This window comes from Rhinopithecus roxellana, chromosome 13 (genome assembly GCF_007565055.1).
Source record: "Rhinopithecus roxellana isolate Shanxi Qingling chromosome 13, ASM756505v1, whole genome shotgun sequence".
NCBI lineage: Eukaryota > Metazoa > Chordata > Mammalia > Primates > Cercopithecidae > Rhinopithecus > Rhinopithecus roxellana.
Genome location: NC_044561.1, coordinates 4,848,248 through 4,862,113, shown reverse-complemented (window position 1 = coordinate 4,862,113; position 13,866 = coordinate 4,848,248). Strand labels below are relative to the sequence as shown.

Genomic DNA, 13,866 nt, shown 5'->3' with positions numbered 1-13,866 from the left:
TCAGAATGTTCTTACTTTATGAAAATAGCCTTTTGGCCTAAAAAATGACCTATTATTTTGTCTGGTTGTGGAATAAATTAAGGGTAATAAGGGGGAGCTTGATGTCCTTGTATAATACGTCACTTGTTTACCTGATATCTGTTATCAAGTCCAAAGGGGAGGAAGGAGGTTATGCCAGCTTCCAGCCTGTGCCAAGGGCACCTTGGCAACCTCTGTTAACCTCTGAGACTCTGCACACCATCTAAGGAATGGCTCTGACTCACTGTACTTACATACATTGTTAGCAGAAGTCACTGGAATCTGAGATCTGGAACTGTTTCAGTACCTCAGTCATTCCCTGATTCCCAGATTCCTGAGAAGTGCCCCTTAGAACAAAAGGGTGCGGTGGCTCACACCTCTAATCCCAGCACTTTGGGAGGTCGAGGCAGGTAGATCACCTGAGGTCAAGAGTTTGAGACCAGCCTGGCCAACATGGTGAAACCCCGTCTCTACTAAAAATGCAAAAATTAGCCTGGTAAGGTGGTGCAGCGCCTGTAATCCCAGCTGCTTAGGAGGCTGAGGCAGGAGAATTGCTTGAACCCGGGAGGCGGAGGTTGCAGTGAGCTGAGATCGCACCACTGCACTCCAGCCTGGGCAACGACAGAGTAAGACTCTGTCTCAAAAAAAAAAAAAAAAAAAAGAGCTTCTAAATGAAGTTCCCAAAAGTTAGAAAAGCTCTTTTCTGGTTTCTCATTGCTCCCTTTTCTTAGCAGCCTGTTTGTGTTTTATGGATACATAACCCTTGAGTCTCTCCAAGAATTCTCACCAGATTTCATTAGAATTTCTCTCTTGTTCCCTCAAGTATTTGTTTTCCGCAGATGTCAGTTTGAACTTTATGAAAGGACAGGACTGATGGCATAGGAAGCTGAGCTGGTTCCTTCTTGGCCCTTCCCCTAAATGGGAGAGTGGCCCTGGGCAAGGCCCCAGGTGGGCTTCCCTGAAAGTCATCTGCACTTGATGGCTTGGCTCCAAATGCAGCTTTTTTTTTTTTTTTTTTTGGAGACGAGTCTCACCCTGTCACCCAGGCTGGAGTGCAGTGGCGCAATCTCCGCCTCCTGGATTCAAATGATTCTCCTGCTTCAGCCTCCCGAGTAACTGGAACTACAGGCGCGTGCCACCACGCCTGGCTAACGTTTTGTAGTTTTAGTAGAGATGGGGTTTCACCGTGTTAGCCAGGATGGTCTCTATCTCCTGACCTCGTGATCTGCCCACCTTGGCCTCCCAAAGTGCTGGGATTACAGGCGTGAGCCACCGTGCCCGGCCCAAATACTGTTTTTAAAATGACCCTGGGCCAGATGCAGTGGATTACTTGAGCCCAGGAGTTCAAGACCAGCTTGGGCAATATGACAAAACCCTGTCTCTACTGCAAATACAAAAATTAACTGGGCATGGTAGCGCATGCCTGTGGTTCCAGCTACTGGGGAGGCCGAGGTGGGAGAATCACTTGAGCTGAGGAGGTTGGGGCTGCAGTGAGCTGTGATCACTCCACTGCATTTCAGCCTGGGTGACAGACCGAGACTCTGTCTCAAAAAAAAAAAAAAAAGACCATGATAATTCATGATAATTAACCCTCACCCCTGCCACTCACAACTTTGCATTTCTCAACCCTGAGCTTGGTGTTCCTAAGGCCTTGTCTCCAGCACTGGCATTTTTAGGTGGTTTTCTTCTTCTCCCGGCGCACACCTGGCCACTCTCTTCCAGCATGTCCTCCACCACGGGCGGCACGGCCTTGTTTCTGGGTTGTTACAGCTTCTGCCTCATAATTCAGCAGGTCTTTGGGAGGAAGGAGAAGGAGGTGTGTCTGCCTCCCTTGAATTTGTTTCTTTCCAAAAAATGACACTATAATAGCAACGCTGTAATGTCATTATTTTGGGGAAGAAACAAATTCAGAGGAACTACATGGGAAACATATTTTCTTACCTGTTTTTGCCATTGTGATGGCAAAGAATCCAGAATAACTCAGCACACACCACCCTATCCTAAAGGTTTATTTCAAAATCACTTGTTGGAATTCTGATGGCATGCTTCTGGTTCATCTTGCAAGGCACCCAGGGTAGCCTTGTGAGAGCGAGTTCAAGACTGGAGTGTGTGCAGGAACAGTCTCCCTCATGTGTAGCCCTTGTTCAGAGTTCACAGAACTCATTCAGCTTTGAATTCTGGTATTGGAGCTCAATTTCTTTTTTTCTTTTTTAGATTTTTTCTTATTTTTAATTTTTAAAGTTCTTTTAGAGACCAGGTCTCACTCTGTCACCCAGCCTGGAGTACAGCAGTATGATTGTAGCTCACTGCAGCCTCTAGCTCCTGGGCTCAAGTGATCCTCTCACCTCAGCTTCCTGAGTAGCTGGGACTACAGGTGTGTACTACCACACCTGCTAATTTTTCTTTTCTTTTTTTTTTAAATAGAGATGGGGGTCTCACTGTGTTGGCCAGGCTGGCCTCAAGTGATCCACCTGCTTTGGTCTTTTGAAGTGTTAAGATTTCCAGGCGTGAACCACTATGCCTGGCTGAGCTCAGTTTTTTTGTTTCTTTGTTTGTCTGTTTGTTTGTTTGTTTTTGAGACGGATTATCGCTGTGTCGCCCAGGCTGGAGTGCAGTGGCGCGATCTTGGCTCACTGCAACCTCCACTTCCCGGGTTCAAGTGATTCTCCTGCCTCAGCCTCCTGAGTAGCTGAGATTACAGTTGCATGCTACCACACCCAGCTAATTTTTGTATTTTTAGTAGAGACACAGTTTCACCATGTTGGCCAGACTGGTCTTGAACTCCTGATCTCGTGATCCGCCTGCCTCGGCCTCCCAAAGTGCTGGAATTACAGGCGTGAGCCACCACGCCCAGCCTGAGTTCAGTTGCTTTGGGAAGAAGTAATTAGTCCACCACTGGGTGCCAGACAGTCTGAAACGTACAAAAAAAGTGCCAGATGAGTCCCTGTCGTTGGAAAGACCAGGGATGACTCATTTGTCTGTCACTTTGCACTTTCTCAAAATTCTTTCACAGCTGTCACCCCTGAGCCTCTTAATACCCTGGGAGGTAATGAGAGCCCCGGTTGTACTGCCTTACAGATGAGGACAGTGGCTCTCAGAGGGGACAAAAGCTAAATTACAGAGGTGGAACTGAGACTCATTTTCAACTCAATATCATACTCTCTTCCCAGGAACTTTACCTTCCAGATGAGAAGCCCCCAATTAATTACTAAATACACATTTATATATTTTTTGCATTGATTTTCAAAGTTCCAGCACTGTTTGGCATTAGAGAGCAGCTTGTCCCACACATGTGCACAGGTATGGTCAAGGTCATTGTAGTGGGCTCAACCTGGAAGAATGAATGAAGCAGAGCCAGGAAACATGCCCTACCTGACCGCCTTTTGAAGAAACAATCGCTCTCAGTCTCCTCAGCTTACATATTTCTTCAGCTCAAAGGGTGCTGCAAGCAGATTCATTTTTATGGTTAAGGACATGTGTGTGTCAAAAAAAATTCTGAGTGGTACTTCCTGACAGGCCCGACGCCTTTGGGGATGTGGTAGAGATCAGGATCAATGCGGAAGCCCTACGGCTTCAGCCTCCCTGGCAGGTGGGTGGGACTCTGAATAATCTTCCTGGCGTTTCTTCTTTTCGCTGCCAAGGATTGCCAGATTCTGGAAATGCCTGGTAGCTGGGCATGTGGTGTCTTGCTGGAATTGGGCAGCATGGAGTCCAATGGTCTGGGTTGAGTCCCAGCCTAGCACTTATGAGCTGTGGGTCTGTGACCAGTGATTTGAATTATCTGTATCTTGGTTGCCTTTTCATCAAATGGAGACAATAATACATCTTTTGTAGGATTTTTGAGGTACAAAAATAATATATCTGAAACTCATCTTACCCACCTGTTGGCGCTGAGAGGTACTGAGTAGCTGGTAGCTGCTTGGATGGTGGTTTATCCCACTTCTACAAAATTCATAGCCTGGACTCCCAGGTGGAGCAGCAGAACTACATCCGGGTAAAGCAGTCTTGCTTGATTTGATGCAAACATGGCAGACTCCAGGCAAGACAGCTGTCTTTGGGGGACGAAATGCAGTCATCGAATAGCTTTTGAACACTACATGGTGCCATGAGGCAGCTCTTCTAGCTCCTTGGACTCCCTGTGAGGTTGAGCATGGCTATTCTAGGGTGTGGCCTGTCTGCAGTGGCCCTGGTCTGCAGCTGGTTCCTACTCAGGATGGGGTCATGCCCACCGTAGCAACTGATAGTTGCAAAGGACATTTTTACTTTACAAAGCATTTTTACATCCTTCTCAGTTGACCCTCACCATGATTCTGCCAGGCAAGTGGGGGTAATATTGGTACGGTAAACATTATATTTAAATACAGTTGCCCTGGGACTGAGTGTTCTCGTGCAACAAATGGGACCATTAAGGCATAAAAAGGTAGGGCATAGCCAGGCAGTGGCACACACTCTGTAGTCCTAGCTACTTGGGAGGCTGAGGCAGGAGGATCCCTTGAGCCCAGGAGTTCCAGGCCAGCCTGGGCAACATAGTGAGATCCCATCTCTAAAAAGAAAAAGAAAAGGGCACAGAGCACCAATCAGTGAGGAAATGCAGATGAAACCACTGTGGCTTAATAACACCACCTGAAAGGCCAAGATCGACAGACTCTGCCTGGAAATAGGACTGTAGTGGTAGTTCGTCACGGCACAGCGCAGAGCAGTGCATGTTCACTTTTTTTTTGTTTGGTTGGTTTTTTTGAGATAGGGTCTTGCTCTGTTGCCCAGGCAGGAGTGCAGTGGCCCAGTAATAGCTCACTGCAACCTTGACCTCCTGGGCTCAAGCAATCCTCTCACCTCAGCCTCGCGAGTAGCTGGGACCACAGGTGCGTGCCACCATACTTGGCTAATTTTTTTTATTTTCTACTTTTTGTAGAGATAGGATCTCACTATGTTGCCCAGGCTGGTCTTGAGCTCCTGGACTCAGGCGTTCCTCCTGCCTTGGCCTCTCAAAGCGCTGGGATTACAAGCTTAAGCCACCATGTCTGACCTATGTTTAGTTTTTCATGTTGTATGTTCTAGAATATTTGAACTCAGCACTGAGGTGGTTAAGATCAGTGGTGAAGAGCATGACTGCTGTCAGCCTGCCTTTATTAAGGTCTCAGCTCCTCTGCTTGGGCAAGCTCCTAACCCTTTCTGTGCCCCAGGTTCCTTGCTTTGACAGTGCCCATGGCGAAACCGCTACCCCATAGAGTTGTTAGGACTAAATGGAGTGCATGCATGTAGTGCATGGGGCACAGCGTCTGGCACATGAGAAGTCGCCATAGGGGTGGGTATGACTGGCCTCTTTGCTGTTGAAGAAGGGAGGGCTGGTGGCAAGGTCACAGTGGTAGGTGGCAGCCTCACCAAAAGTGCTTATCCCAGTAGAAACAATGACGGGGAAACAAAAATCAAACCCAGTCTCAGTCACCAACATTTCTCAGAACCTTTGGGTGGCTTGCTCTGGTGATTCTAAGAACAATGGCTATCACTTTTAGGGTGTCGGGTGTGTGCCAGGTGACTTTCGTCACTGCTGGACCTTCTCCGTGCCTGCGAGGAAATTGCCTTCTTATTGGGTTGAGAGGCTGCCTCTTGAGAGCTGCTGGTGTGTCCCTGCACATGGATGACGTTTGAAGTCATGGGAGTTCCACAGATCAGTGCTGGGAGGGATGGGAGGAGCCATAGAGTGAACTGCAAGGTGTGCAAGTGGTTGGGAGAGGAAAGGGAGGCTCATCAGGGTGAGAGCGGGGAGCCAGGAGAGTCCCATACGCTGAGGCTGGTGCGGGGCTCCATGGGAGGGACGAGGCGGTTGGACAGGGCCCCTGCTGCTCGTGTCCCAGAGCAGGGGCAGGAGAGAGGGGACTTAGGAGTTGTCACTGAGAACTCAGCTCGGTGCCTGCGCTCAAGCGCCCCCCTCCCAAACCCCCATCCTCCCACAGGTTGTTGCTCTGTGAACATCAGAAATGAGTTCCCAGCTTGGCTGCGGGTGTGCTATCAGTTGGGTTTTCTTTTTGGTGCAGATTCTTGTCCCCCAGGTCCTCCTCTTTACCTGCGTTCCTTGTGACTGGGGAGCCGAAGAAAGTAGCAAGGACACTTTGGAGCCCAGGGTGCGGGCCAAGGACAATGCTCCCATTGAGGGAGGCCCAGCCATGGCCTGTGACCTGGGGGCACTGAGACCTTCATCTCATTTAACCTTCACTGAAACCTGGTAAAGCACAGCTCAGGAACTGGGGCTCAGAGAAATGACATGGCTTTCTGAGGTCACCCAGCTGGCCTGTGGTAGAGCTGGGATTTCCCGCCTTCCACCGTCCCAGGCCTTCTCCATGGGCACCTCGTCTGCATTACCTCACTGACTCTTTGGGCAGAAGACTTTCATTTCTTCCCCTCACAGTCTCTGTCTCTTTGGGTTTTCTATACCTTGCCTCAGTGTCCCCTTAGGGCTTCAAATATCTTTGCTGGATTCTGACTGCACAGTTCAATGAGACCTTGTATAAGATGTGCTTAGAGGGTTCAGATGAAAGTGTAGTTGATTATGAATTATTCCAGCTCAAGAACTGAAGTGGCGGTGCAGAGCTTCCTAAAGTCGTTTCTATTGGGTCTGAAATGCCTTGTGCCATTTTATAAAAAGAGATTTGTCTTCCTAATTCTGTTTTACTTAAATTAATAAAGATGTATATAATCTTGGAGAATGTCTAAGTTGGGAGGTGACAGATGTGTGACAGGGAGCAGCTGGCTGAGCATTAAGATGAACTCTAAGTAATACACATGGGGGTGGTTGAGCTGATGGCATCACAGATTGAGCTGTGGCCACAGAGGATGCCCGTGGGGTATGCTTGTCCCTCATTGCACCTGAAGGCATTCTACAGGATATCACTGTTGCCGCGTACAGTGCTGTGATGAGATCCTGGTCCCAGACAGAAGGAAAGTGAACAAGTATGGGCCTTTCCCAGCTCTGCTACCGTGTGACCGGAGAATGTCCCTTTCCCTTGCTGGTTGTTCCTTGTTCCTTTTGGTCAGCTAAGAGCATATATCCTGTTTGATGCCCTTGACAGACCCATGATCTTGATTATATTACCTCTCTGCCCAGTGATTCAGGCTCTTACTCCTAAAGGCTGACCACTGTGCTGAGCCTCTCCTTGGCTCCTGGCACTTAAGTGGGCTCTTAAATCTTAGGCCCGGTGTGGTGGCTCATTCATGTAATCTCAGCAATTTGGGAGGCCAAGGCAGGAGGATCGCTTGAGCCCAGGAGTTTGAGACCAGCCTGGGTAACAGTGACACCCCAGTTTCCACACACAATTTTTTTTTTTTTTTTAACTAGCTGGGTGTAGTAGCACGTGCCTATAGTCCCAACTACTCAGGAGGCTGAGACGAGAGGATTGCTTGAGCCCATGAGTTCGAGGCTGCAGTGAGCTGTGATCATGCCACTGCACTCCAGCCTGGATGACAGACAAGACGCTTTGTCAGTCAATCAGCCAGTCAGTCAGTCCGTCAATCAGTCTTGTGCAAAACTGTGTCAAGACCACAGCTGTCTCCAGACTGAATCTAAATTCCTCTGCCCAAGTGGCTCAGGTGTCAAGCTGCCTCTCAGTCTGGAGCAGGGGCCTGCTCTTCCCTGCAGCTTCTCCCATGGCTGGCCAGGCAGCCCAGCTGGCAGCTTGATTGGGCCACTTTGAGACTCACCTGAGCCCAAAGCCCTGCTGTTCCCTGAGAAGCCGGGAGCAGAGACCAGCTGCTCTGGGTAGAAAACTTTCTGCTGCTGAAACATGGGGTGAGGCAACTCCAGGAGGACCCTGGCTAGTAGCATAGGAGTCCATAGAAAAAAGGCTCACACCTGTAATCCTAGCACTTTGGGAGGGCAAGGTGGGTGGATCACTTGAGGTCAGGAGTTTGAGACCGCCTGGCCAACATGGCGGAAACCCCATCTCTACTAAAAAATACAAAACTTAGCCAAGCGTGGTGGCGCATGCCTGTAATCCCAGCTACTGGGGAGGCTGAGACACTAGAGTTGCTTGAACCTGGGAAGCAGAGGTTTCAGTGAGCTGAGATTGCACTACTGCACCCCAGCCTGGGCAACAGAGCCAGATTCCACCTCAAAAAAAAAAAAAAAAAATTGCTGTGAGAGGTGGCATCAGGGCCCAGGCCAGGTGGCCTGTCCAGCCTCTGTGAATCCTAGTGGTTCAAACGACACACTGCCCCTATGATTATGGAGCAGAGCCCCAACCAGCGTGGGAGAAGCCCTTGCTGGAGTTCTCTCCATGAGAGCCTGGTTAGGATCATGCACGCATCTTAGTCCTGTAACTGTCTCCTCACAGCGGCAATGTCTTTGTAGGACTTGGCTTTGAAGTACCGTTATCTGTTGTGGACTTTGTCTCTCTTGCTACACAGCAGTGTTTTACCTTTAGGAGCTCTGCAATCCACCAGATTGAGCCTTTTAATTAGCGATCCAATTTTAGGTTATGGGAAGCCTGATTTACTTAACTTTGAGATTGTTTTTGGAAAACATCTTGGTGTAATGGAGAGAATATTACCTTAGCAAGCAGGCAGAGCTGGTGTCGAATACTAGTCTCCACCACCCATTACTTGAACAACTGTGGACAAATTACTGAACATCAATTTCCTTGACTTTAAAATAGAGACAGAAGTAATGATAGTAATGATAATTACTATATAATAATAATAGTGGCAACAATTCGTTATTTACTATGTTCGTAGCACTTACTAAGGGTATATCATGGTACTTAGTGAGTTCGTAGCACTTACTAAGGGCCAAGTATTGTTTTAAGCTCTTGTATGTATTTGACTCACAGCAATTCTCTGTTGTAGGTTCCGTTATTGTCTCTTTTTTTTTTGAGATGGAGTTTTGCTCTTGTTGCCCAGGCTGGAATGCAATGGCATGATCTAGGCTCACTGCAACCTCCACCTCCTGGGTTCAAGCGATTCTCCTGCCTCAGCCTCCCTAGTAGCTGGGATTACAGGCATGCGCCACCACACTTGGCTAATTTTATTTTTAGTAGAGACGGGATTTCTCTGTCTTGGTCAGGCTGGCCTCGAACTCCTGACCTCAGGTGATCTGGCCGCCTTGGCCTCCCAAAGTGCTGGGATTACAGGCGCGAGCCACTGTGCCCGGCTGTTGTCTCTCTTTTACAGATAAGGCACTCGAGGCACAGAGAGGGTAGGTAACTTGCCCACTGTTGCCCAGCTCATAAGTAATGGGTCTGGAATTCAAGCCTAGGCAGCCTGACTCTGGAGTCTGTGTTTCTGACTACAATTCCAGGTTGTCTCACAGAGAATCATGAAGAGTCATGTGATAACATATGGAACAGGACCTAGAACAAAGTCTTGCACCTTGTTGGTGCTCAAAACAAGTTGGCCACTCTGTCTCACCCCTTCCTGTTGCTAAGCTAAGGCTTTGGACTGTTGACTGTGGCAGTGAGGAATGTCTTGGATCTCTGGCTGTGTGTTCTGAACACAGGGTAAGGTAAAGAAAGATGGAGTCACCTTTTTACCAAAAAGTCAGACAGTTTCATCTCGGCTGTGGACAGGTCATCACACTAGCAAGGTGTGGTTTGTGCTTATGGGAGTCCTTCAGTTTCTTCCCTCCAGCAGGGGAAATAATTGCCGCCTTTACTCTTGCCTGGATTGTAGATTGCTGAATCTGTTTCTCAGAAGTGATCCATTTAGCTTTCCAGCTGAGCCACACACGGTGTCAGAATAAACTGGTCTGAATTTGGGGCTTCAGTGGCTGAGTCAGTAAAGGTGGAGTTGAGTGGGGACGGTGCTCAACACAAGTGGAATGTGGTAGACACTCTGGAGAGGGGAGTCGGGTGTCAGAGGTGGGATTACCTCCACTCATGTTTTATCCCAGGTCCTAGCCCTACCAGTTAGGTAGAGTAGGCCGGGATAGGCAAGCCCAAAGATCCAGGGGCTCTGCCTGATTTTATGCACACGCACCCCCTGCCCCCATCACCCACCATGCACACACAGACATACACATATCCGCCCAGAGTTGGTTAGAGTCTACTGGCTTTCTCCCACCTAAAGGAAATATTATAGACCACCCGGTACTGAAGGCAGTGATTAGAAATGGGAAGTTGTGAAATAGAGATGACTTGTTTCTTTACCTTGGGCATTTAAAAACCACTATGATACATATTTTTCGTTCATAGGTTTGTCTACAGATTTTGAGCATCCGAAGTTGACCCCTGACTAAGTATACCTTGCTGCTCCCTCAGCCTTTGAAGAAATGTCTGTCACGTATGATGATTCCGTTGGAGTAGAAGTGTCCAGCGACAGCTTCTGGGAGGTAATGCACCTGCTTTCTTCCAGTGAATGAAGTGGCCAGGCCAATCGTGTCTGGCAGGCCCTTTGGTTTTTTTGGTGGAGGTTGGGAAATGAGGTGAACATACCCCAAAACCAGCCAGGGATTTGTAGTCAGACCTAGATAGTAGCAGAAAAGGTGTGGACACTTGTTTTTAGGCAGTTCAGGTACGCCTTAGCCATCATCGAAGGCAGTAAACTTACCTTGCTAGGAAAGTCTGATACTTAAAGAGATTAGGGGTGTTTATGAAAGATCTTGGCGATCAGCTTCCTTTTTGTGTTTGCCATGATGTGGGTGGGAGAGACAGATGCTAATTGCTCAGCTTATCCTACGAGGCACTTTACTGTTGAGTTTTATGTAGAAACACGGAGGGCTGTGATTTGACATCACGCTGGACAGGACAGGCAAGTGGCCAGAGGGCCAAACGCCTTCAAACTTGTTTGAGAATCTGCTGCCAGTTTGTACCTGTGAGTGGCTGTCTTCCTGATTAAATTATTTTGTGTGTTTTTTTTTTTTTTTGTGGGGGCGGAGGGTGTTGTTCCTGAGTCCCACTTAACTTTTCCTGCCTGCTAGTTAATGGAAAGTCAATCTTTTTTTTTTTTTTTTTAACAGTTGACGTCTTGAGAGCGCAGGCTGGAGTGCAGTGGCACCGTCATGGCTCACTGAAGCCTTGATCTCCTGGGCTCAAGCTATCCTCCCACCTCAGCCTAGTGAGCATCTGGGATTATATAGGAGGTCAATTTTTGGTCTAATTTTGTCCCTGTGGCAAAACCCCTGGAGCTTTCCTGGCCTTCACGGAAAGAGGCTTTGCATGGCTGAGAGCAGTGGCTCACGCCTGTAATCCTAGCACTTTGGGAGGCCGATGCGGGTAGATCATGAGGTCAGGAGTTCAAGATCAGCCTGGCCAACATGGTGAAACCCCATCTCTACTAAAAATACAAAAAATTAGCCGGACGTAGTGACAGGCACCTGTAACACCAGCTATTTGGGAGGCTGAGGCAGGGGAATTGCTTGAATCCGGAAGGCAGAGGTTGCAGTGAGCCGAGACTGCGTCACTGCACTCCAGCCTGGGCAACAGAACAAGACTCGATCTCAAAAAATAAAGAAAGAAAAGGAGGCTTTGCAGTTAGAAAACTCTGAGCTCTGATTCCAGCTGTGCTGGTGCTAGCTGTGTGACTTTGGGCAAGTTGCTCAACTGATCTGAGCCTTGCGATCTTCATCTGTGAAGTGGGGGATACTGTTGGCCTCTAAGGAGGGCTGCCAGGACAAGATAAGAACATGGATGGCAGCATCCACATGGGTGCTTCTGTGACACAGGAGGCTCTAGTGGTAGAAGAGATGAAGGTGATGCCCTGGTGTTTGCTGGGGACTAGCATGAAGTCATTTTATAAACAAATGATCACAGTGATAGATACTGTGACGTAGACAAGTGATCACAGTTGCCCAAGTTTAAAAAAAAGATGGACAAGAAGCTCAAAATTCTGTCAACACATTTTTCCCCTATGTATTGGACAAAAGGTCATCGACTTTTAGCCAAATACCTTTGTTAAAATTATGTGTTAACTGAGTACCTACAGTGTGCTAGGCAAGGGATGTGGCAGACCAAGTCCCTGCCCTCCAGGAGCTGGCTTCTGCCACAGCAGAAGTAAATGTGGAAAGGCACAGAGCATGCAGGCCCTCTCTGCTGCCACCCCTCGCCTGGTGGCATCCTTCTGGAGGGGTGAGGGGGGCACCCAGCTCAAATTTCAGCAGCCGGAGAGGCATATCTGCCTGGGAAATATTTCACTTAAGACAGCAAGAGTGACAGTCAAACAGGTCGCCAGCCCCATCTCACAGCATGCCAGGAGGTTGGCTGTGAAACTAGATGAAGCTGTGTCAGAACCAGTAGTTACAAGACATGGTTTGGAGGTGCCCCTGGAACAGTGCTAGAATTCAGGACTGCCTCTGCCCCCACCTGCAGGTACAGGTTCTAGTAGTCAGGTCCTGCTGGCTGGCCCCCTCCAGAGAACCTGTGGCCTCATTAATGCAGGAGCACGCATGGAGCCAGCAGCAGCTGTGCAGAGCCTTCCAGTGAGCTCCCCGGCCTTTAGAAGTGCAGGCCCTTGTTCTCAACACTGAACCAAAACTATAGATAGAAACCTTTCCAGTTATGGGGAGCTTCTTTTTTGTAACTATAGTGACATTGCTGGCTGGCATCAGTCATTCCCTGCCTTGAGCTTGGTGATGGTGCACACAGGACAAGCACACTCAAAGGCCCTTCCTTGTGAGGGATAGGTGGGGAGAGGCAATGGGGACAGGTGAAGACATTGCTTTGGAACCAGGAGGTCTGGGTTTGACTGCTGGCCTGATCACTTACTTCCTGTGTATGGCTTTGGACAAGTTACTGATTTTTCTTTGCCTTCATTTCCCAATCTATAAGATGGGGGTAATAACTGGTACCCACATCCTAGTATTGTAAGGATTAAAAGAATGAATAAACGTTAAGTGTTTTAGGGCGTCAGGGCAAGGCTGGTGGGGGCCCTTCCCTCTGACGTGGGAACTGAGAGAGTCGGTGCACACAGTCAGTGTCTGTTCCTGCGGTGCCCTTGGTGGCATTGTCTTCATTACCCACTTGGTGGCAGAAACTGCTGGGAAAAGAGCTAAACTGTAGCTAAATATAGTGCTATTACAGAAGTCTTCAGCTGCTTATTAAAAACATTTAGGTGAACGTTGCCAGTGTATATTGTCAGCATATATTATATCAAGTAGCTTTAACAAGCCCAGTAATTAAGCTCTTATGCTTGCTGTTAAATTCTCAACCGCAATAATGTCAGTAGTCCAGAACATCTCCTTTTGCCTGAAAATGCTCAGGCGGGCTCTGCTCAGCTTGTGATGCTGTCCCTGAAATTACTCTTCAGCTGCTGTCAGCCCCACAGTGCTGTGGTCGTCCGCCTCCTCCATGACGGATGTTCGCTGAGTGGCGGAGCGACTGCTCAGTGGTGGCCTGCTGGGATCTGAGAGACTTAGGGGCACACTGCCAACTGCACATCTTCCCAGGCAGATGGCAAGTTCCTCTTTCCCGTGGAAGGACACTTTTCCAAAGAAAGCCTTGTGGTCTTGAGGTGAAAAAGTTTTTTGTGTTTAATTTTACTCCTTCCCACCAAAAGGTATTAACTGGAATATGTCATTCCAGAGCGATCTTCTATGTGGCCCTGTCCTCCAGGAGCCTTTGGCTGTGACATTTGCAGGAATAAGGTAGACACTAGGCAGTTCATCATGCCAGGTGCTGTATGATTTGCTGGAGTTGCCCTGGGGGAAGGGGCAGGAAAGGCAGCATGGGCCAGGGACATTGCTACACTCGGATGCTTACTAGACGAATGGAGGAACCCATACTGACCTGTGGGAGGAGAGGTTACCCACAGGGACATGATGCTGAATAGAGCTATTTAATGCGTATTCGGAAGGAGTACCTCCTGCATTCCCCCACCCTGTAGATACAGGAGGAAAAAAAAAGAGGAAGAGTGGAGAGGGGATCC

General features: G+C 48.5%; 1 protein-coding gene across 4 annotated transcripts in view; it reads left to right on the top strand.

Moving 5' to 3' along the window:
• PACSIN2 (protein kinase C and casein kinase substrate in neurons 2) overlaps positions 1–13,866 on the top strand; it is a 151,790-nt gene that overhangs the window by 94,625 nt on the left and 43,299 nt on the right. For all 4 annotated transcript variants that reach the window (XM_010371595.2, XM_010371461.2, XM_030913875.1 and 1 more), the window contains exon 2: positions 10,200–10,336. In XM_010371595.2, the coding sequence (XP_010369897.1) occupies positions 10,277–10,336 (60 nt within the window). In that variant the 5' untranslated portion in view covers positions 10,200–10,276. The remainder of the gene's footprint in view (positions 1–10,199; positions 10,337–13,866) is intronic.